The following is a 25200-nucleotide window of genomic DNA, read 5'->3' as shown; positions in this document are numbered from 1 at the left end:
CGCCATTAAGATTTTCAATTGGAAAACAGAAAAAACACTGCTTATCTGGGAAACGTATATGATATAAGATTAAAAAAGTATAAAAAAAATAAATAAAAGAATGTGTATTGTGAAGTTTGCCAAATGACAGACCCTCCGTCTGTCATTTGGCGACAACTGCTGGTTTCTAGCGGTACTTAAAAGTTACAGATCGTATTTGCCAAATGTGTTACAAAAGTGGCCTGCACAGAGAGAGCTAATAGAATGTCCCGGTTTGATGACACACGCACATGGATGTTAATACAGACACACACAGATCAATGCACAGACACAAATAACCAAAAACTATGTGAACATCATAAAGGACGTTCCCAGTGCTGGCACCTACCTCCGGTCGGGCAGAATGGGGACCCTCCAGCCTTTGATGAAGCTCAGGTTGTAGTCGGACAGCTCCACCTGTAGGGGGAGTTTAGGAACCCAGACGGTGAGCTCCAGCGGCGCACTCATATGCTCGTAGCTAAAGATCACCCGGGCATTCATGGAGCCCCTCGTCTCCTTCCCATTCACAAACACGTAGTCGCAATTCATGGACACCTGGAAAACACAAGGGTCAGGAGTCAGGAAGTGTCTAAATCAGGTGTGTTGAACTCTATAGTTGTTGTTCCGCTAAGTAAACATATGATTTATTAAAACATAAAACAATAATACAAATATTAGTCACTTTTTATTCTACATAAATTCTTGAAAAACACATTAATTTAATGCTCCCTTGTCCCTTTGCTACTGAAAAAAAATGCCATATTTATCTTAACATGTCTCAAACATCAGCACAAATCAGAAAAAACATATTTGTCTTTAAGTACCGGTAATTTTGCACATTAATGTTTTTTATACCCTTCTGTAAGAAGGGCTGATGGAGGTTCAGTTTGGTGGATTTTCCAAAAAAACAAAACATATTTATCCAGAAAATATTGCACAAGATATTGTTTGACAACAAAGGCAGAAACTAGGGAAAAAAAATAAATAGATATTGTTGGAAAAAACTATATACCAATGGGTCCAAGCAAATGCTTTAGGGCGACATAAAACAGGTCAGTGTCCCCCGTGATGAGAACCTCTGCTGTAGATGACTCTTTAGAGTTGACATGATTTGACATGATTTATCTCACATACGTGAACAGGAGACTGTGCGACCCTTCTGTGGCTGTGACTAACATTATGCATCCACCCCACGTCCCACCACAGAGCTACAAACACACTCATCATAATCATCTACCAACGATTACACAGACAAATGATACAGCAGGAGAGAGCTTTTAGCCAAACATGGAATTCATACAGCAGAGCACCGTGACATTTCACATGAACTTTAGATCCCGACACTTTCGGCACACAAATAAACATTTCCACAAATGCCACCTTTCTGCAGGCCTCAGTTTGCAAACACATCATTTACCGCTGCAGAGGTTAGACGTAAGAATGATCATGTTGACTCTGCAGTGTGTACTTTTATTCATAGTGAAATCTCAACGCAATGATTTTATTCTGTGAGATTTTATATTGAGTGACTAAAATATACCACACCTTTGACCTATTACTGTTATCATGAACAAAAAAAAGTCAAGCTTTGATAGATTTATTAAAATAAATATAATATAAAGTGCATTTTTATTATTAAAAACATTAAACCAATATTTGGTATCTATTTGGTGTCTATTAGTGATCACGCACAAAATCCATTAGGCATACTGTATATAGATGTTTATATTGTATCTCAAATACATTGTATATATTTGATTGCCTATCTCGCATTTAAGGAGTATCAATAATACATTGAGATAATATCCAGTGTTGCATATTAACAAGTTCCCATTGCACATATACAGAGTATGATGGAGTATCATGTTTATAACGGATGTCTATTGAGTATCAATCAAGTATATATATATATATCTATATATCCAACGATTTAATATACTGTATAGTGCACAATAATAATAATAATAATAACAATAATGTATTGGGTTTTGCTCCACACTAGATATAACAAGTATCTATCATTTATCGAGCTGAGTTTCAATTGCGTCTTGCCCTATCTACCTTCAAATCTACCTATTTATTCATTTATTTATTTATAAAGGGACAGTGCATATTAATGAACATATAAATATACCAGAATCATGCAAAGGCAACCCTCAATCTATGTGCTACCCATCTACATAAATACGTAACCCTATCTATCTGCCTACTCTACCACTAATGGAAGCCAACATTTCTTTGTGAAGTGACAAACAGCTTCCATTGGCTGATAAACAGTTAACTGAAGGCAGTTGTTTCGAGCAGAAGCTACATTTCCACGCGTGTGATGATAAATACCAGTTCTCCCATTAGCACTACATAATGACCAGCACTGGGCCTAAACATAGTCTCTTCTGTGCTCCCACTAAAGATAGATTGAGTGGTGGGCGGAAGCTGGTTTTGTATTCAGAGCACCTAATCTGTGGTTAGTCTTTACCATAAGAGGATTCATCATAACTGGGCGGAGGGCGGGATAATAGAATAATTATCAACCTGTGGTTGCAGGGAGGGAGGGAGGGAGGGAGGCCGCCAAAGTAAACACATAAAATACACAAAATGACAGTAAAATACACAAAAAACCCGACTAAAATCATCTAAATCACTACACACACACACACACACACACACACACACACACACACACACACACACACACACACACACACACACACACACACACACACACACACACACACACACACACACACACACACACACACACACACACACACACACACACACACAAGATGACTACAAAAATAGCCAGAAATCTATAAAACAACAACAATACAAAAAATAAAAACCATTAACAAAAGTTAAAACATTAATGTTACCATTTATTTTGAAATGTGAGACTACCTACAATCATAAATAAATCATAAATATAAGACTCTTGAAACATTGATTTAAGACATTTTAATGACAATTAAAGCGTTACTTTTACATTTATGAGTTTAATGCCTTTTAAGACTAAGGATCCGTGGGAACCCTGACCTTAGTATTGATGTTTCTCACCAATTATTTACGGCTTTTCGTAAATGCAATAATGAAAATGTCTTCATAAATATTTGTCATCTTAAAAGGATCCATCAAAACGAGGGCTCATACTATATATCAAAGTTTTGGATGGAGAAGATTTATAATGTACCTCCTTTTGTTTCTATTATTTTTTATTATTTGTCATTAGGATTTTTGTTTACCTTACCTTTACACATGATTCTATGGAGAATTTATATATGTTATCAATATATGGATGTGTGTTAACGACTAACTACAATATGTCTATTTCTAACATTTTATTATTTTGTTATCATTTCTGGTTTACCATCTTGGCTGCTTGCCTAGTTGTTTTTTTTGTTTTACGTATTCCTATACTATGTTGCTTCTTTGTTTTTGTCTGTTTTTATACCTGAAGTATACAAATTCAAGTATCTATCTATAAAGCAGCAAAACAGCCGAATTGTAGATAATATTTTAATTGACTTGTAGTTTGGAGCTTTACATTTCGTTTTGCTCAGTTTTGTTACTTTTCTGATTGGCACTACACTGGCTATGGAGTTTGGTTATCAGCGTCTCAAACATTTCATGGGAGCACACAAACACACGCATGCCCTCACCACACATAAGGTATTTATAATAAAAATATACTAAATGAGTAAAATAAAACAAAACAAAACAATATTTATACAAAACGACAACAGCAATGCACAAAAATATACAAAAAGGCTCCAAAAACACACAAAAACATACATGACAGAAAAACACACCAAACAACAACAAAAATATGAAAATGACTCAAAATACACAAAACTAAATATTTATACAAAAAAATACACAAAATGACAACAGAAATGCACAAAACTACACCAAAAAAGATACAAAAATACACAAAATGACTCCAGAATCACACTACAATGGCAACAAAAAACAGTAATTATACAAAAAATGCTCACCCCTCCTTCACCCCTCTGCCCCCTCTGCCCTCCACCCCCACCCCTTCATCCTGCCACAGTCTGCCCCTACAGGACCTGGCATCACCCCCCTCCACCTCCACCCCCTGCGTGCTCCACTAATTCACGCACCCTAAACTCTGCACAGCCGTCATTGTATTGTTATGCTATTTGCACACTACCTCACTTTTTAACTTCATCTGCACTCTGTTTATATTATTAATACTGTAATTTATTTATATTCTACCTCATAGTAATTTATCCACATTCTACCTCATTGTTGTTCGTTATTTGTTATTTGTTGTCCGTATGTCTTTAGTTAAGTTATTTGTTGTATAGTATTGCTAGTTGTTTTTTTTTTTGTTTTTTTGTGTGTTTGTTGTGTGTTTTAAGTGCTCTTTTTATGCACTGCAGGTTTGCACTGGGGGTTGGGGGGGATTGCAATTTCATCTGTGCTGTATGTTTAACATGGGGCATATTTGACAATAAAGAACCTTGAATCCTTGAATCCTTGAATCCAAAAACACAACAGAAAGATACAAAACTACACGCTCCAAAAAACATACATTAAAGAAAAATACACCAAATGAAAAAATATATATAAATGAGTAAAAAAAACAAACGTTTATCGTGCTATTGTCCCATAGAACTAAACCAGGGAAATCGCACACACTATTTTACTTTGCACCTGCAAATATAGCCCTTTATAACACTACAGAGTATGTACAGTACACCTCTTTGTACATCCAACCTTCAAACACACAATACTCATTTGGCCATTATTTACAACTCTACTTAAGCTCCTCCCACTATATGAATACATACTTCAGACGGGCACTGTTCTAGTCACGCACGCACGCACGCACACACACACACACACACACACACACACACACACACACACACACACACACACACACACACACACACACACACACACACACACACACACACACACACACACACACACACACACACACACACACACACACACACACACACACACACACACACACACACACACACACACACACACCTCCTGTTGATAAACTTGGCTGGCTAATTGCAAGTCAGAAGCTGTTAGCGACTGTGGGTGTCAGTGGCCCGAGGGGCTCGTGAAGCACAGCTCTCACACACAGAGGCGCCGCACGGCGTCACACGGCCGCTAATGCGCTGTGGCATCCGCCGCCGTGCCAGCAGATTGCCTGGGCGGAGACTCATCATGGGGACAAGCTGCAGCCGGGTTTGCGAAGGCAGAAACATTCATTCCATAAGATTACCTGAATTAATTCACACTAAAGAATCCTTTGCACACAGCAGCTTGTGTCTCGACAAGTATCACAGAGTTTGGAAGGAACATGGAAGCACAACATGCAGAATTATGACAAGCGCACAAATGACACTAAAAAAATAAAAAACAACATTACACAATAACACTTAAAGGACACAGACAGCAAACATACACAGAATAACTCTAAAAACACACAAAAATAAAACAAAAACACAACACAAAATGAGTCCAAAAGGACAACGGACTCAAGAAACACTAAATGAAAACAAAAATACACAAAAGGACAAGAAATACAAAAAACATCAAAAATACATAAATAAGAATAATAAGACCAAAATAGTCCTCTATGACTCTATACTCTAAATACACAAAAAACAACAAAAATAAAGTAATAAAAATAACAAAAAACACACAAACTACAAAAAGGCAACAAAAATACAACTCCAAAAACACATAAAATAAAAAACAAATACACAAAATAACAAAATAAAAATACACACATGAACAAAAACACATTGCTAACCGCTCACATCTTTGAGTCACTACAATTTTGATCTGCACTGAAAATGTGACACTGATACAGTATATAAGTGTGTAACTCACACGCACGTATGTGCACACATACACAAAAGTTGAATGAAGTTGTGAGTTTTTTCATCATTTTTACATTAAATTTTTTTTCTTTCAATATTATTTTCAAAATCGTAATCAAATTAAAGATTTTTAACTGATTATTTTTAAGTGTTCCTTTAATTATTTCTTTTTATTTCTGTCATAATACATAGTGTTTTCTTTTAATTCACACATCCTATTTTGTGGATTTTGATCATATAGTGTTTTTTAACACCTTTCATTATTTCATGTATGTACATGTTTATATTATTTCTATTTATAAATGAAACATAGTTGTTAGCGTCAGATTTTGAGGTGCTGCATCAGACATTTTCTGACAAAGCCTGAATTTAAGCTTTAGATCTAATTAGCACAGAGTGGAGCGATGTTGGAAGAAGATCAATGAGCTCAGTGACAGAGACGAGGTGTCGCTCGTCCGTCAAACTCCCGTCTCTCTGAGTCCTCAGGGAGATTTCATTGAACTGTAACGAGACGACATATTTCCTCAGCTCCAAAGCTTCGATCCAAATCAGTGTGGATCGCTCCACGGCAGAATCGGTGAAGCAGGAACACGGCTAATATTACACGGCTCAGCGCCTCGTCCATATCGGACAGTGAGAAACGACGAATGCTGTTTCTAGCTCTGTAAGGGCCCAGTGCAGGGCACTGTTTAGGGGCCCCCAGTTTGTGTACCTACATGGAGAGATTCCTCATTCATTAAACAATCCACGGAATACTATAGTCTGTTACACTTTACTAACTAAACAGGCAGCAATTATTACAACCTCTCATTATAACCAAATATCTTACGTCGATGTTCCACTTATGGGGTTCATACTGATATACGTGAATGTCTGTTCCTAACTCAGCATCTCAGCATGAAAGATGAACATAGAATAAATGCAGATTTCCAGGAGAGAAAGTGTCATGTTGTTTGTTTACATACAGTACATGTATGTTTGAGCATGAGCTCCTTCTCTGACATCATCAGCCCGCTGCACAGACTTCATAAATCATACAACAGGATGCTGCTGAAAGCTAAAATTAGGATGTTCTATTATCAGTTACTGACAAACCAAGAATTGTCTGGACCTTTTATTACAAATAAATACACCGTTGGCCTCGTCAGATTGGTCAAAATGACCAAAATGTTGTAGTGATCGGACATAATTACGGGGATTGGCTGAATTTGCATCAATAGTTGCAATCACAACATTACACATTTCTGGAGGGACTAACACAACAACAACAAAACTAAACAATTGAACTAAAAAAAACAACTAGAAAACAACAACAAAAACAAACAAACCCTTTGTTCTTTCTTGTATTAATGCTTTATTCAAAATGCTGACATTAATGCTGATAATGTGGCCCTTGAATCAAAAGCAATCACTTTTTTTGGCCCTTACAGTAATAAGAGCAGCCATCTCTGTACTCCACACTTGTTTGTTATTTTGTGTACAGTAATATAACAGAATGTTTATTTTCCATTATGAAAGACGTGATAGTGGTTTTGGGTGAGTCTGAATAGTCTCTCCAATTTGCTTTCCTATCCACTTTTCTTTAACCCTCAGTAGTGTTTAGGTGGTGGCCATGAAAAGGAGCGTTCCAATTCTCTTCCAACACTGATGCAGATAATGGTACCCCACAATTCTTAGCGGTGACTAAATTTAAAGGGACCCGCTCATCCGAGCGCTCACAGAAACTCATGAAGACTGAAAAGGGAAGCATATTATGTAAGTTACCAATGCAACAATATGCCTTGAACAACTTTAAATAATCTAAAACCTATATCTTATGCAAGCCATATTAACAGATTATAACTGACTGTCGATCAAGAAAAGGGGATCAGAGACATTTTTAGCCACATTATGTTTTATTCAACATAGTGGATTTATCTAGGAATGCTTTATGCGGTTGTACATGTGTATGCCTACAATGTTATGTAGGCCTATATCTTGCATAAATGTAACAATTTCATAAAATCATACTTATTTTGGATTCAGTTTGATTTCTGAGTGGACGGTGAGTGTGAGCAACCATTCTCAATGTAACATTTTTAGTTTCACATTTGTTCCTCGTAGCCTGGTAGCCTGTTTTCCTTTGATTTATATTCAAACCTTGTGATATTTGAGATATATCAACGATTAGAGGCACAGGGGAAAGTGTTATAAATGCTCTTAGTAGTCCATTTTTGGAAATGACCGCCGTCTGATTATTACGTCACCTAGTGGAAGTGCGTCTGATTGTCAAATCAACAGGATGGCCTTTTCCTAACTCCTTTAGGAAGTCTCCTAAGATCTTTCCTTAACCTGTGTCGACATCCACGGGGTTAACTCATTGACTGCCATTGATGTCTACAGACGTAATTTGGTTTAGTAACGTTGACTGCCAATGACGTCTATACACGTCAATTGTGTTTTTCTACTGGGGTTGCTAGGAGACAGTGTGACGGAGTTTTCCTGTGAATATCAGGCTTGTACTAAGATGTAGTGACCAACTGGTGGTATGGAGGTGGCAGGAGCGCACCTTTGGATGATGGGGCTACGAGAGAAGAAGGCTCACAGCAGCTCACACTGCAGAGCATGTGTGGAACTAACTGGACTATTGAGTGTTGCCATCGTGAGACAAAACGATCAACAAACCAGGGAAAGTGGGTTGACTCTGCATGTCTGGGAGGAGGAGGAAGTGGCGTGTGTGGGAACGGAGGGGGAGAAACTTAGAGGACCGGCAAAAAACAGTGAGATAGCCATTCAACTCTTGACAAAGATGACAAAATAATAACAATTTTGCCAACAAAGCTCTGTGTTGTTTTTGTTGTTATATAGAAGGAAACCAATGTTGGTGTCACTAAAGCAAAAAAAAAAACTTTTTCAGGAAAAGCCTTTTTTCTCAGCTTTTTGTCAGGAACTGGTGATTTGTGTGAAACTTGCCTCTATTCAACTGCTGATTACGGAAGAATGAAACAAGCTAAAAACTAAAATTCTGATGAAAGTAAAGTCTAATCTTTCAGATTCTAATAGTTTGTTATAGTACAAAATAATATGTGGGTCTTTAAAAATCTGTCAAAATGCTCTAAAATGGCTGGCAGTGAGGTAGGTAGCCGTTCTGAAAATGGCTGGCAGTGAATGAGTTAAGGAAAAGTGGAAAGGAGATAGGAGGGACTATTCGGACGCAGCCCTTGTTTGTTTCCATGCACAACGCTGGATGCTGTGAGCAGTTAGTCTACAGTAAGATGGCCGCTGGCTCGGCTCATTTAAAACAAAGGCTGGATACCGAATGTGTCCTATCTATGTTTCTATATCTATGGGTATAAGTTGACTGTGAGGCTGATCGCTGTCTGTGCAATGAGCAAATGCAATCACAGCTGCACAGCCTCAGGCCTAAGATGCCATTTTTCCAGCAGCTCCATGTGTTTGGGTGATTTAATCCTGGCTGACGGCCTCAGATACAATCATCTGATGCTGCTCTCACTCCCTGTACAGCTCAATAAGGATACTAATTGGCTCTAAGAGCCCCTACAGATGGTTCTCGGCTCACTGTTTTACATTAATCATCAGTGTGACCATCACATGTGTATAACCTTATTTAAACTTTGATATACTGTATTAGGACACCAAACAAACAAACAAACAAACAAACAAACGTTGGATGCAAAGCAGGAATCTCTGAGTGGAATATCAGGAAGTTTGTTCACAGATTAGATAAATAGGAGACTTTACTTCAACAGCAGGAAGCTGTGACCACGCTGTTACTATCATCCCAGTCAATTACAATCACAGGAGTTTGTACCTTCAATCAGACACATATTATACACATTAATCACGTTCTGTGTGAAGACGTAACCTTTGGAATGGCCAGATGATATATACAGGTCATCAATCTGGGTGAATGCTTGACAGATAAATTGCTTTCTCCTTTGTTCACCTTCTAACAGCAAAGGTAAGATACAGTGTATGATGTCACTTTATGCATCTCGTTTATTAATGTATTTGTTGCATTTCTCCTTCATAATAATCAGTAAATGCTCTTTAAATAAGTTTCCATGGTGATTTTTGTTGAAAAACACACTGGCAGAGAATTAAAAGTTGTATCCAAGAAGCGGCACCTTTGGGTGTTTTGTTCTTTTGTTTCTGCTCAATCTGCATAAAAGGTGTCGTTGGTGTCTGCTCTGAGGCGTCAGAAGCGTTTACAGGAACAGTTTTCTGCTGCTAACAACAACATGAGAGAGAAACATGACGAGGTGAGAGTTTTTTCGGCCAACCTGCACCCCATGCTGAGTTAAGCTTATAGGCGGAAATCTCAGGGGGTGGGGGAATTAAATACGGACAAAATAGGAATTTAGTCTTTTACTTTTACTGAAGTATACTATGTATGTACTTGTGCTGGCAGTACCTTGACGATGTCTTCGTTGGATGACTTGCACTGCACGAACGCGGAGACATCAGTGACGGCCCCGTTCATCTCTATGGAGACCATCTTGACAGGAATGGCGACTGTGCGGCCAGTCAGGATGGCTGTGTTGATGATTTCGGTGTCCTACGAGGGAAAAAACAAACATACAAGGTTAAACATGAAACACAGAGAGGTGTCTCAGAGATGTGTTTGCATACAAATATCCTGATGATCAGCTCCTGTATGTTTGACAGCACTGTTAGCGGATTCTAAACGTGTCTACTATTAGAAAGTTAAGTCAGCTATCAGGCTGCTCACTCAGTAATTCAGCTAGTGGGTTAATACAATGGTTCTCAACCTTTTCAGCACGTGACCCCAAAAATAAAGGTGCCAAAGACTGGGGACTGGGGAAGGTGAATTTGTTGGGGTGAAGACCCTTGGCAGCAAAGCTCTAGACATGCTGGAGTCTGTCCAGGTTGAGCAGAAGGCTGTGCCAATTTGGATTTAGAAATTATTCTGTTTAGGAAAATATGCTAGTTTTTATTACTTGTGACACCAAAGGCGATTGATATTTTTGGAATGTCCATGGATTTATTTATTTATTTTTTTCCCTTGTCTGCACATGCTGTCAAAGGTCAACACTACAAGAAGTGCAATCATTATGAGACAGCAACGCATGTTTTGTTATTGCAATAAAAGAAATTGATTTATTTTATTGCTTAATTGTGACCATCACCAGCCCTCCCTAAGGAACGGTAAGAAATCTTTCATTACAGGGAGGATATAAAAAGGGAGAGCAGTGTTACACCTAAGTGGAGGGGGAGGGTAAAGGGAGCAGGGAGGAGAGACTCAAGATAGGAAATAAAAAGGGTGGGGAAGAATAGATTGTTATACAGTGAGGGTGAGATGTGAAGTTGTAGAATATATTGTGCTTATTATGTTGTGTAATCAAGCCAGTATAGTGTGAAGCTTAGCTATAATGGTGGTGGCTGTGGACAGGGGGAATGAGTGAGTGGTAGTACCTAAAGGTATTTGGGATTAACGTGTCTAAAGTTAAGCCCAGTATGAGTTTTATCCCACATCCCAAGGCGTGCCAGTGCATCGTATACCAGTATATGTGCAAAAACCGTTACTGCAAACCCAGGAACTGCCCCGGGCCCGCAGATGCAGCCAGGCCAGCAGAAAGAGTGAGGGCCAGGGAGCCCCAGGTCACCCCCCCACGGCCGAGCAACCCCCCAGACGCCCTCAAGATCCCAGGCCGAGAGGCAGCCACCGCCCCCACACACACATCCGAGGAAGCCCCAAGCAGCCGAGCACCCAGCGCATCCCGCCACGCCTGACCGCACCCTACTGATCCTCACACAGCGGCCCAGCCATCAACAGAGGGGCCGGGCCCCCACCCGACAGGCCCAATTGTGTGAAGTTACCCACCACCCTGTTATGGTGCCTCTCCATTCCCCAATGAAGAGACACTTCCATATCCCCTGAATGTCCAATATGAACTTATTTGCTGATACACCAATACTACGTAGCACTTAATTCCTAATTTTATTTCAACCAATATGAAATAAAACAGGCTTTTTTTTCCGATTTGTTTTTATTCTCACCTCAAAATGACAAACTATCAAACGCACAATAAACAACTGTTTACATAACATCCTACAATAATCACCGTTACCAACATTAAAAAGCTGTGAACAGATTAGTAAAAAATTCTAATCTATAAGAGGAAATCCCATTGTCGGGCTAATGGAATTAGCGTCACGCTTATAAACACATCACAGTAACTAAATAACACATTAAACAGTAGGAATAGACATTATGTACACATTTACAGGCATGTATTTTTGTACTTTCAGAAATTCAAGAACATAAACTTGCCGTGCACCATGGGTAACTACAGCAATACAAAGGGTTAAAAATAAATCTTGAAACTCCACATGAGGAAAATCATTAAGCCAACACTGAGTGGTGCCATTACCTCCAAAATCTGAGCTGCACATATTGGTTTTCCAATAAAGCATCAACATGTACTGATATTAGATTATTATGTTAATATCAGGCTGTCGTGGGGTCCTCCCAAAAACACTCCAAAGAGTGGGCAAAACACAGGCGTAGTCAGAAGATTTTAGTGATGTTGAATTTATTTACAGCCGGCCTCCAAAGGTGTAGCACAGGAAAAAAACAATGATGAGAAAATACTATTTACAATAGATACAATGAAACAAAAACAAACAAAAAAACAAGTTGAATAGAGTCCTTCTGTGACTCATCAGACCAACTCTGTCATCACCTGGTGTTACCTGCTCTGTAACCCAGAACCAACTCCCTCCACTAGGCCATAGCAGCCTGTATTTAAAGTAAAAGCCCCTCCTACTGGGCGTCATCAATCTCATGATCTATTTTTCCCAAAGAATAGTTTCTTCTAAATAAACCATTCCACACATTGTCATCCCCATCATTAATTTATAGGTTTTTTAATTACCTATTTTAAATTCAATCAAAACCCCAAATAACACTTATTTTCCCCCAGGAATAATTAATATCTAAATTACCCACATCATGTGACCATTTAGTGGTATCAATAAACTATAAAAAAGGCGGAAGTAATGTGCCCCGTTTCCTCATCCCTACATGGGACGACTGCAGGTAAGAGCGCTTTGAATGTTTGCACTTTAACAACTAGAGCTTCCAAGTGTGCACCCTTGGTTGCGCTATGACTGGGGAAGGAAGGAGAGGTTATGGTATTTAACTGTCTGCACCCAGAACCGCTGTCAGAAGGGAAAAGTTTGGAGGATGACGTGTCTGCTTTAGAGCTGTCTCTGTTCCGCGCTGCGGGTGTGTGTGTGTGTGTGTGTGTGTGTGTGTGTGTGTGTGCGTGTGTGTGTGTGTGTGTGTGTGTGTGTGTGTGCTGTTGCCCGCGGTCAGTGACGGACACAGGCATGTATTATTGAAATACTTTAGATTAAAAAGCCATGAAAAGCTACTTTACTGGACCTAAACCTGCACAGCACACAGTGTGCTAGTGAATGACAAGCAACCTTTTGGAGTCAAACCTAATAAGGGATGATGGGTAATTAGCATAGCATTGAGACTTCTATCTCCTGTCTATAATTGAAACGCCCACACAGGCGAGTGTTTACTCGTGTTGGAGTTCTCGGAGAGCGCATTCATTACACGGCCGCCCTAAATATCTCAGTGTGGTGAAACATCTGAATATCAAACAGGAATAAAACTCAAATGAATCCTGAAAGAAGCGTACAATGCTGAATAAAACAACAATCGCTGGAATACAGTGAGATGAACGTTGTCACTGCCATCAACATATATTCTTTATTTTAAATGCAAATAGCCAATTAAAGCACCCAGTAGTACAAAGCTGCTCCTAATGCGGGCTTGTTGTGGGGATTACATTATGCTACAAGAGGAGATTTAAAGCAATGGAAATTTTATCTGACTCCATAACTCTAGAATAGTAGTTTTAAATTACAACTGTGCTCTAATGAGGGCGCAGAGTATAAAGAGTGTAACTTAAATTCGCCTACGGTTTTCACTGATACCACGAGGATGAGAAGTCTTAGTTAATGAGCAGAAGGGTTGAGTCAGGGCTTCATTTATGTGCCACTGTTGAAGTAAAACTCACGTGGACACGTTTCAACTGCCGAATTAGAGTATTGTTATTGAGTTTAGAGGAAAAAATGAATATTATGTGCACAAAAATAAATAGATCCATCAGTTATTTATCATCACTGTTCAGAGGTCAAATTGATTTGTCTGCTACAAGACAAAGGGAGCAAACCTTTCACCGTAAAAAAAACGCATTTCAGCAGGTAAACTGATGTCAATTTAAACTAATGATTTACTTCTGAGTACCTGTGGTTTTAAAACATCACTCTAGAGTCACTCAGCAGCAGCTTTAAGTGAGTTTCACTGCAAAATCAGTGCATCTCAGAATGAGCCTGCCAACTAATCAATACTCGCCGTGAGTGGGCTCTCATTCATTTGTTTTTGTGTCTATTAGAGTTGATTTGTAACTTTCTGTTATTTTGTGTTTTTTGGTCCAAATTGTTTAATTATATTAGTTGTTTAGTGCTTTTTTTGTTGCTGTTTAAGCCTTTTTGATATCCGTTGCATGCTTTACTTATCATTTTGTTTATTTTTGTGGGTTTTTTTCTCCATTGTTGTGTGAGTTTTTTTTTTAATGTTTTTTGTGTATATTTTGTTTTCGTTGGTAGACAGAGTATGACTCAGGATAAGCCCAGTGTTGTCCTGTCAGCTACTTTATGGAGGTGGTGACAAACTTTTCAAAACTTAACGCCAGTTAAATTTAATGAGGGGTATCTATCTATAGTTGACATGTAGTAAAAAGTCTCCTCTGTTAGTGCTAAAATTTCACTGTGTGTACATTACTGTGTTCAACCATAAGATCCTGATGAAGACAATGATGGTCAGAGACACAATGGGATTGGTCACCGAGCCGAAACAAAATTAGAAAGAGGAATATAAAAATATGAAAGTGCAAAATCAATAAATGAATCCAAACATCTCCATGTATAGGTAACCATCTCTAAATGCTGCTAATGTGCTCTTTGAGCTTCAATAGCTCTTTATAGGCTTCCCAGAAGGGTTCTATAAAAGCAACTGGGCTTTGATTTAAAACCCAGTTTAACTAAAGAGCCTACGATTGTATTTATAGCGGCTCCTTTGCTGCTAAATCATTAATGTGTGCAGGAAATAAAGTGGGACCCAGCACTAAGCTTTGAGGCACTCCATCAAACACAGCAATAAAAGAAATTTTAATACAATTCAAAAGGCCTGGTTGGTATTAGTGTTAATATTTGATGATTTCCAAAGGCTGAATTTTTAAAATGGTCGGATATAAACTCGTATTGTAAATTACAATAAATAAATCTCATTGTGTTGTGTCCCATGAAATGTTGGAGACCCATCACACAGTGCTCTAGCTGCCTTTGAGGCCATTATTTTTGTAAGAGATTGAATTTAAACACTTCCTGATTAGCTTTTATTTTAAAACTGAAGCTGAATTATCATTTTTAAGTTTTGCACTGCGTCGTACTATTGCAACTTTGGCACTTGAATGCTTTGTGTTAATCTGCATGCTCGTATTCACTTTTAATTGTCAGCGAATGCGGCTGACAGCCAGTAAAATCAGGACAGGAAGGTGTTTAAAGCAGATGGAGGATGTCGAGGCACAATAATGAGCAGGTTGATGATGGAAGTGTCCCTGCTGCTGCTGTGCAGTGAGACGCGAGTAAACTGTCACGTCCCAAAGGTTCACCGCATCTTTACTTTGTCCCTGCTGTCATCAGCATGACTGTTTAACACCTTTTCAGTGCGTGGCAGGAAACACTAATTAAATCAGTCAGAATCTGAACCACACGTGAAGGTTTCCTGGAGATGTTTGCACCTCTACAATAGTTGATTTATTCTACCAAATTGAAAACAATTTCATGGAAATTTTGGTTATTGTGCCAGTGGAACTTTGCAGCAAGTGGAACGCCTTTTTAAAATGCAAAATAAATGAATGAACGTTTGTTTATACCTTGCCACAACAATGACTCTGTTCTTTGACGCAAGTAGGTTATCTTGGATGTAAATTTTGTATAAATCCTTGTTAGAAACAAATGGCAAAATCTTCCACGAAAAAAAAAGTAAAAGGTATAAAACTTAGAAATACGGCATAATGCAGCATAATTATCCTGCACTTTCCACCTTCAATTCTGATGAGCAGAAAAAAGTACGAAGAAACAATTAAATACAAAAAAGAAACACAATGACTCTAGTGACAGTTATATATAAAAGTCATTGCCTTGAGCAGCAGTGTTATCCAGATAACACTGCGTCAAAATTTAAAAAAAACAAAATTATTTATAGAGTCAATTTACAGACATAATTAATGTAAAACTGCCTACAAATGAAAACATAAGCCCATGCAGGACACAAACCAGTGACATTTAAGCATTAGCTAATAACTTTATTCCAAAATGGGATTAGCTTACTGTAATAATGTATTATTAAATTACTTTTAAAGCTGTGAAAGAGCCAGCTTTTATTCTATAAACTTCACCTTTCTAAATATTGACTCTGGGGTAAAATATCATTGAAGTGAATCCTTGCCGAGCATCTGGTTGGTATAACACTTCACAATTAAACATGTGCCGCTTTGGGCACTCTAATTGAGTCATCGTTTCCCTCCATTACTGCATTACTGTAAAGCAGCAATGGCAGTGTTTACTTACAAAAACATGTTTAAAGCCAGGTGCTTTTCGATTTAATTAAAAAAATACAATTTGAAAAGTAAGAGAATTAGGGTTTTATATATATATATATATATATATATATATATATATATATAGTGTTAGTACAAAATCATGTGGCCTTACTCCATGATGTGGCAAGCTCTTACCTATGAAATTACCAGCTTGCAGAAACTTAAAAGAGGTGCTGCTACATTAGCATTTGTCGCTAACGCCAACAAATAAATAAAATGCATGACTTTCAGCTGATTGTTGCTGAAATCAGAAAAGCTCATGTTGTAAGATGCTCGCTAAAGCTGAAGACATCAGGCCTGTTCGTGTTTGATGTCATGAAATAATGGCTCAATCAAACACTTGGCTCATCGTGTGAAAGTCTGTAAACATCAGTAATCATCACTAGTTTACATATATGCTAATTGCCCCACAACAGCAATATTTATAGGACTCCTCAGGGAATATTTGTGAGACTGAATGTGTTGTTGAGTTTTTGATATTGTTTTGTCTTTTTTCTTTAGCCAATGTGTCCCTCAGTTTTTGTTTTGTCTGTTTTTGTGTATTTTGCTTGTGGTTTTGTCTGTTATTGTGTATTTCTGTTGTTTTGTGTCTTGTTCGAGTCATTTTGTAAACTTTTCTTGGTATTTTGTGTTTTTGTTGATGTTTTGTCTGTTTTTCTGTGGGTGATTTTGTGTATTGTACATTATTTTAGCAATTTCTCTGACAGCGGCCATTTCATATTCCTTTCAATCGTCATCCTTTGATTGTGTCTTTTCAGGTGAGGGAAAGAAAACTAGAAGATGTTTTCTCTCTGCTATCCTAACTGGTTAGCTTAGCAAATAGCAGATATGAGGTTATAATGGCAAGAATTATTGGACCAATTGAGGATATATGAGTTATCGCAATCATAAATAATTTTTTGTGAAAACCTTTCAAAATAAAAGACTAGCACAATTTTTATACAACAACGCTGTCAATGTTCCTGTTATTACCAACCACTGGAAGTCATTTGTCTGCAGGAACTTAACGGTAGTGACGAGACACTGAGAGGCAGCGCTGACGCTCTTTCTCCTGCATGAAAATTAAAATGTGACAAAATATGATTCAGCTGCTCTCATGCACACAATCCCCAAACGTCAAAGAGACGCACAGACTTTAAGTGAACCTTATGTTGCAACAGATGTGCACGACACAAAGTCATAACTGCAGCTCAAGCCCATTTAACAGAGCCTTGGACGAGAAACAACCGCGATTATGCAAATACTCGACAGTTAACGAAGAGTTATTGCTCCTCACACACTACGGAACAACATTGGTAATAATAAAGTGCTATATGACCTCCAGGACATATGGATGCGCAACAAGCTGCAGTTCTAATTGTTGCTGAGGCGTCTCAAAGCAGCATAAGTGATATTTCCCATTTTCTAATTGATATCAAATCACAAATTAGGAAAAATCTCAGCGCTACAGATAAAAAAGATGACTATTCCAGACACCCCCACGTTTTCACAAGCTTGACGGCACAAAGCTTTATACAGTTCTACAACAGCACTTTACAACTATTGTGCACTTGTAGGGCATTCACTGCCACACGAAAAAATAAATTCAATATTATGATGATCAGACCATCTGATGATCTTGTGGTTAGAAAAATATTCATTACTATGAGAAACTTTAGGCCCTAATGACTTTTTTTTTTTCATTTACAGTATAAACTTATGTCCAAACACTTTGAAAGTTTAATGTATTTGAGTAAAAAACTCAAACTTTATCCCTACCAGTACACTGATGACCAGTTTCGCCAGATAAAGCTCATAATTCCCCACCGAAAAACTGACCAATGTCCCTAAAATTACGTCAAAACTGATAATTTTTCTTTTAGAGTTACTGCCTTATTCACAGACGTTTACTGAGTCATTCTCTGCCTGCAAAATGATGTAAACTGCCCAAAAGGCAGGAAATTACCCAATCTGGTTATACTGTTTACTTGTATCAGTATTACTGAGAAACCAGTAATATTAATAGACTGTTGGTGTGTATTCTTACCATAGCCAGAGGAATGATGGCCTGAATGTCGCGTTGCACCACCGTCAGCTCCGTCACCACCTTCTCTGCGTCGGGCAGCGGCGTTTGACCTTTGTAGTCTATGTTCCAGTTGATGCGCCGCGTCACGGACAGACTGGTGAAGTTCTCCATCTCAAAGTCCAGCTGCATCACCTCCACGTTCCCCAGAGAGTCACTGTGGAAACATCACAAACAGTAAGTTTATCCATAAAGCACTTTGACTGTTCTCAGCTGCCCAAAATCACTGATTCTATAGAAGCAGCTCTTTAACTTGATACGCAGAAACAATAATAATAATTATAATTTTGTAATAATAAAAAATAATAAAATGTTGCACTCCTCATTGCCTGAATAATCAGAATCAAAAAATACTATGAGTAAATAGAAAGGCAAAGAGCGGCATATTAAAAAAAAAAAAAAAAAAAAACTCTAATAATAATTACACACACACAGAAAAACAAACAAGACTACATAGAGAAAATGTGCAAATGAATGATAAAGTGCAAAACTATTAAAAATAAAAATTAATACAAATAAATAAAGTATATACTGTATATTTAAACAAATGTTTAGGTCCATTGCAGGCAAGCTGTAGTGAAAAAAATAGTCATATTATTTGAACCCTTTAGTGTTCACGAGGACAACAGCTTTGGGGACTAATGTCACCCTCCTTCTCTGGGTCTTACAGGATGGACAGCCTAACCTACATCCTAAAGACAGCAGCTCAAAAGTTAAGGATAGAGCATGTGACGATTCACTGAGAATGTGACGAGCTCGGCCACATAAAGGCTTTTTTGAGATTTTATGTCTGACTACTTGTTCATGTGAATCTTGTTGGGTTCTTTCTTTCTTACTATGGACTATATTTTGTTAAGCGCTTTGAGATGACTATGTTTTTATTTGTGCTACGTATATAAATAAAGTTGAATTGAATGAAATCTCTTTCCTCAAAATTCTACACTAGATACCCCATATTGACACTGTGAAACACTTTTTATTTCAAGTTTTTCAAATTTCTGAAAAACAGAAAACCAAATAATACAATTGAAATAAATATCCACAGCCTGTGCTTAATATTATGTTGATCCACCTTTTGTAGCAATAACAGCCTCAACTATTGTTGAATATGATGCCACAAGCTTAGCACACTGATCTTTAAGCAGTTCGGCCCATTCTTCTTTGCAGTACTTCTCAACCTCTATAGGGTTAATGGGAGAGATCTGTAAACAGACATTTTCAGATGTGATTCAAGTCTGGACTCCGACTGGGCCACTCCAGGACATTCACAGAGTGGTTCTGAAGCCACTCCTTTGAGATCTTGGCTGTGTTCTTGGGGTCATTGTCCTGCTGAAAAATAAACTCCCCAGTCTGAGGTCATGAGTGCTCTGGAGCAGGTTTTTTTCCAGGATTTTTGAGGAAAGAGATTAATTTAATCCGATTTGGAATTAGGCTGTAACATAAAAAAATGTGGAAAAAGTGAAGCGCTGTGAATACTTTCCAGATGCACTATATGTATTTTTATATTCTAAAAATCTTAACCGAGACCTGTTGAAGGGCTGATAGGAGCACCTCTGTTGTCATCTTTGTCACCATTTAGCTGACGCACCAACAAATACCTTACACCGGCCAAGCCACTTGAAACTTCAGCAACACGTTTAATTCTGAGGATGTAACAGCTTACAGGGTAGTGTTTAAAATTTAAACCAGCCATTTAGTCAGCTGTCAACTCACTTCGCATTTATTTTTTTAAATTTCCCTTCAAGTTACCCTGGGCTTGGAGAGAAAAATCTGTGTGTATATGGGAAGCCCTGCAGTCTGCAGAGCATCCTCTCTGTTAGATAGTGTTTCTTTTCCAATATGTGCTCTTCACTCAATGCTAATCTCTAGATTTACATATGCTAAAGCAGCTCTGCTCATACATCAGAGATTACACAGAGTTCACGCTCAAGGAAACTTCCTCTCAGCGTTCTTTTCTCTAAGATACAGAATTTGGTTTGTTTGATGTATAAAATGAGGCAGAAGATGAACAACTACAGCAAAGGAATTAAACTCATGGGTTGGGAATAGTGCTAGTATGGACTAAGGTTAATCAGACTCACTAATTAAATTAATTCAGCAAATGAAGTGGTTCATCTGAATCCTTTAAACTCATCATATTTAAACAGACAGTCATATGAAAAATTCATTCTATAATGGTTTTGCTCCAGTGATATACATTCATTTAGCCTCATTCAGAGGGCCAAAGTTGAAAAAGTTCTGTTTCCTCCCTCCCTTGTTATTCCACATTTTATAAAAAGTCCCCCTTATGAGTCAAAAGGTGGAAACTCCTCATCCTGACAGTCCTGGCTCCTCCTATCCTACATAAGAATGTGAGCTCCTCCCTCTCAAACTACCTCATAAGTAAAAACAAACAGCGAAGGCAGGTTGATGTCACAGTTAATATCTTTACGTTTAGTATATACATAGATATTCCGAAGCACAGCGCCCACAATCAGTTTCACTTTTATCAGCCATATAGCACCTTGTATCGCCTTTATGGAATGATCTGACGTATTTGTGACCCAATGCGATGCAGCAGTAGATCAAAACAATGGACCATCATCTTAAATGGACTATTCATTCAACTAGCAGCTCATGTGAGTGTTTGAAACAGCTGACAGCTGAAAGTGCTCACAATAAGTTTCACTTTTAGCAGCCGTTATACCGCCTCGTATCGCCTTTATGGGATGATCTGACGTGTTTGTGACCCAATGCGACACAGCGGTTGGACAAAACAATGGATTATCATCTTAAATAAACTATTTCTGTGGTCAGAAGAGGTGAAGAGGAGAGGGAAGGGACTGTTAATGATTTACTCTCCTGCTGCTGTGATAAAGACGCATGCTGAAGCAGAGTGGGTGTTTATGCCTACTCATGCATATGCATGAAGGCCCAAAAAACTGCCTCTTCTTAGGAGCGGCCATGAAAGCGACTTTTCAGAGGGCTAAAACTCCAGAAAACAGGAGAGTTTTGGAAAATAAACCTCAAATACTATGTTGTTGGGGTTCCTGAAACAATTGGAGATGGGTGAAAAATTGCATAATACTGGACCTTTAAAGCTGATATCTGGAGTTTGAGAGGACGTCTTGATGTCCCACCCTCAACAGCTCCAGTTCCCCCCCTGCTTCTGCAATCTACCAGAAGCCACACCTCTACTTTTCTGCACGTGCATCGCGGAACATAACAAGGTTGCATCGGGTCGCATTGATATAGGTCTATGGGTCAGGTAAGAGCCAAAATCATATTTACCTGTTTGCTGTTGTGACCCGCGGCCGTGCACAATTCTGCATTCACTTTGATTGACAGTCTCAAAAACACGAAATCAAAGCCTATTGGCTGTGCACAGTTGGCGATTGTTTCCCTTTGTATAGGGGTCTATAGGACGAAGGAGGGACACATACATTAATGTATATTAATGACCACCGGCAGTAGCCCATAGTAAAAGACTAGTTAGGTATTTTTATGAATTTAAAAAGAATAATTCATAAACAGATTTCTCAGAAACTCCGGCTTTAAGGTAAGTTTGCTGACTTTACATTCTTTGTATACTTAGAAGCAGCAGCCAGTGAGTCAGCATAAAGATTTGACTCTATGACCCAGATCGTTGATTAACCCATCAGCTCTTGACGGGACAATACAGTTGTTTAAGAGGAGCTGCTAACAGAGTCGCTGCCACTCTCCCCCTCAGTGTGAGGACAGCATAGTGAACAGTGTCTGGATGAAAACAACATGCAGCTCTTGTCAATAAACAATCACAGCTCCTTAATCGCAGCGAGCAGCCTTCTCCGTCTGTCCTGGAGCCGCAGCTCAGACCTTGAGCAAGGGTATTGCATATTTTGTTGTGCCTATTGCATCTGAATACTCATAGCAGCAGCTGCTGGAGCCGATCAATAGTTTTTTGGTGTATAACCGGATTGTTAAAAAATACCTCACTGGCTTCCTCTTTGAGAGGATGCACAGCAGGCCTATGCTGCGCCCGCGGTTTGATCTGCATTAACATGCACAACTTTAGCCCCTCCCACTAAACAAGTAGAAGCCCGAAAGCTGCAATTGGCCACTGATAACTAACTAATAACACACGGGGAAAAGACAGGCGTAATTCCATCTTGTAACAAGTTTTTAAGCTTATTTCAAACGACTCCACAGTCTGTGCTGCCTTGAGATTATCAAGAGGCATCGTTGAGGGCTCGGTCTTCCATGGTCACATGTTTGGTCCTGGGCATGTACCGTAAAAGGAGATGTTAGAGAGGTATTGAGTATTGAGCCTATTTTTTAAAAAAAAAACTCCAAAGGCTGCTTCACAGTCATAGGCTGTGGTGATAAAGCAAGGCCTCAACGCAAGTATTTCTGCCGACTGTGTGAGAACCATGAAAAGTCCAGTGCCAGAGCACCACAGGGTCTATCTGGGTTCACACAATAAAAGCCATTCGGATAAATAGGAAAGGCTCAAGACCGTGAAGACATTGTAAGTCAATAAATCCTTCACGGACAGAAAACCTGGCGTGATGTGCTCCCTCCATTATATCCACGTCAGCACCCATAGAGCTGACTTTGGGAGTAACAGAAGGTGAGATTAATGGCAAAAAGGCCAATGATTTGGTGCTTTGATAACATTACATAACAAGCTCATACAGATAGTCAATAGTGGTTTTAGAAACATTGATACTGAGGCATGCAAGGTCAAGCTTTTAAAGACATGTTCCCGCCATGATGAGATTATTGTTCTTGAGATCGACTTGGTCTCACTCCTCACCGAGCTTCACCTACGTCGGAAAGGCCAAACACTCTCCGTCTGTCCCTCACAGAAGCAGAGCCGCAAAAGGCTTTTAATGAAAGGCGGATCAAACTCTCCGTGCTGCCGTCCGCCCACAAAAGGACCCTCTCAGGGCCGTCGTGATGAGATCTCAGCCTATTTGTCTCAGTGAAAACAAACGCTCCTGTCCGTCTGCCACACACCGAGTCTGTCATCAGTGCGGAGCGAATGCAGGCGCTCGATACGCCACTGTTGGCCTCCATGCTGGATGAAAAAACGAGCATGCACACAGAGCAGTGACTCTGCTTTCAGGACAAGCTGCCTTTCATCACAGCGAGAGGAGTGACTGTAAACATGTGGAGTTTAAACATGCACAGAGAGTCCAGGCTTTGTTCATAAAGCCTGAATTACACGCCGCGTTTTGACTCTGGCTTTGAGACGTGGATGAAAAGAAAAGCTGTGTCAAAAGAGACGGTTCAATTGTTGTCGTCACCAACTTCAGGTGTCCTTTTTGGTGGGAATGATTGAATGTGGAAAGACTTATAAAGGAAAACCCTCAAACAACTTCACGAGAGGCACTGACAGAGTTTTCTAAAAAAGGAATCTAAAATAAATAATTCAAAAATGTATTCAATGCAGCGGCTCTTTCATTCCTTCAAAACACCTTACCTATCCCTTATCTTTCCAGGTGAGGAATAGGGAAACTTGAAGATGAATCTATTCTCATATTGTGGACAGTAAATCTGCTGTTTTCCTGTGAGACTATGAAAGATTTCCTTACCAATGCTAATTGATAATTTTGTTGACAAAAAATTAAAGTCATTGTTTACGTTGACAAGATTTTATAAAAAAAAGATTATGACAGAATTTTAAAATACATGTGAATAAAAACAATACCAATATGTATTGATACTTTTGTTAACAAATAAAAATGAAACTATAATGTTCGGGAAGTCAGGAAAGTATCCAATCAAAACAACTTTTGTTGCATAAAAGGAGGGACAAGCCGGTAAGGGATCCAATAGTAAAGAAGCTGATTGCGTGTAGAGAAAGTAAAATGGCTCATGTGATCTCTGGCACCAATCACATAGAAGACTGAATTAACTGTATGACAAAAATATCACACCCTGGACCAGAAAGAAGAACATGTGTGTGGACAAACTTTAAATTTGATATACAGTAAATGAAGACAAGATGATACATACATTGTGTGGTGCAACCAATTTTTGTGGTATTTTGTTTTGGATTTTTTGGGATTTATTTAGTGTATTTTGGTTGTTTCATGTTTTATGCTTTTAGTGTATTTTTGCTGTCATTTTTTGAGTTTTCGTTTAATTCTGTTTTGTAATTTTTGGTGTTTTTGTGGTCATTTTGTGTGTTTTTGGTTTTGTTTTGTGCATTGTTGTGTTTTTGGTTTTGTTTTGTGTGTTTTTGTGTCTTTTTGGTGCCGTTTTGTGTATTTTCTCAGGGCTATTTCTGACAGTCTGTGCAGTGACCATTTCATTATCCTTCCAAACATGTTCTCTATCTTTTCTGGTGAGGGGTAAGGAAAGTTGAAGATTAATCTTGGCATTGCACAAATTTGCAGATGAATTGAGTGTCATTTTGTGTTTTTTTAGTCTTTTTTATTGTCATTTTGTTGATTTTGTGTGTTTTTGGAGGCATTTTATTTAGTGTGCAATATTCCAGTCGTCCACATTTTTTTTTAAAATTTCTTTCATGATGAAATAAAGTGATTTAAATCAATTCAGATCAAATCCTTTACTT

At 38.6% G+C, this 25200-nt stretch overlaps 1 protein-coding gene across 2 annotated transcripts in view; it reads right to left on the bottom strand.

The window, feature by feature from the left end:
- tmem132e (transmembrane protein 132E) overlaps positions 1 to 25200 on the bottom strand; it is a 389634-nt gene that overhangs the window by 28415 nt on the left and 336019 nt on the right. For both annotated transcript variants that reach the window (XM_028466769.1, XM_028466767.1), the window contains exons 4-6: positions 18624 to 18816; positions 10306 to 10449; positions 368 to 573 (exon numbers count right to left, since the gene is read on the bottom strand). In XM_028466769.1, coding sequence (XP_028322570.1) covers positions 368 to 573; positions 10306 to 10449; positions 18624 to 18816 — 543 coding nt within the window. The remainder of the gene's footprint in view (positions 1 to 367; positions 574 to 10305; positions 10450 to 18623; positions 18817 to 25200) is intronic.

Source organism: Gouania willdenowi, chromosome 14 (assembly GCF_900634775.1).
Source record: "Gouania willdenowi chromosome 14, fGouWil2.1, whole genome shotgun sequence".
Taxonomy (NCBI): domain Eukaryota; kingdom Metazoa; phylum Chordata; class Actinopteri; order Blenniiformes; family Gobiesocidae; genus Gouania; species Gouania willdenowi.
The sequence above is the reverse complement of the archived record's forward strand: the minus strand, read 5'-3'. Positions and strand labels throughout refer to the sequence as shown.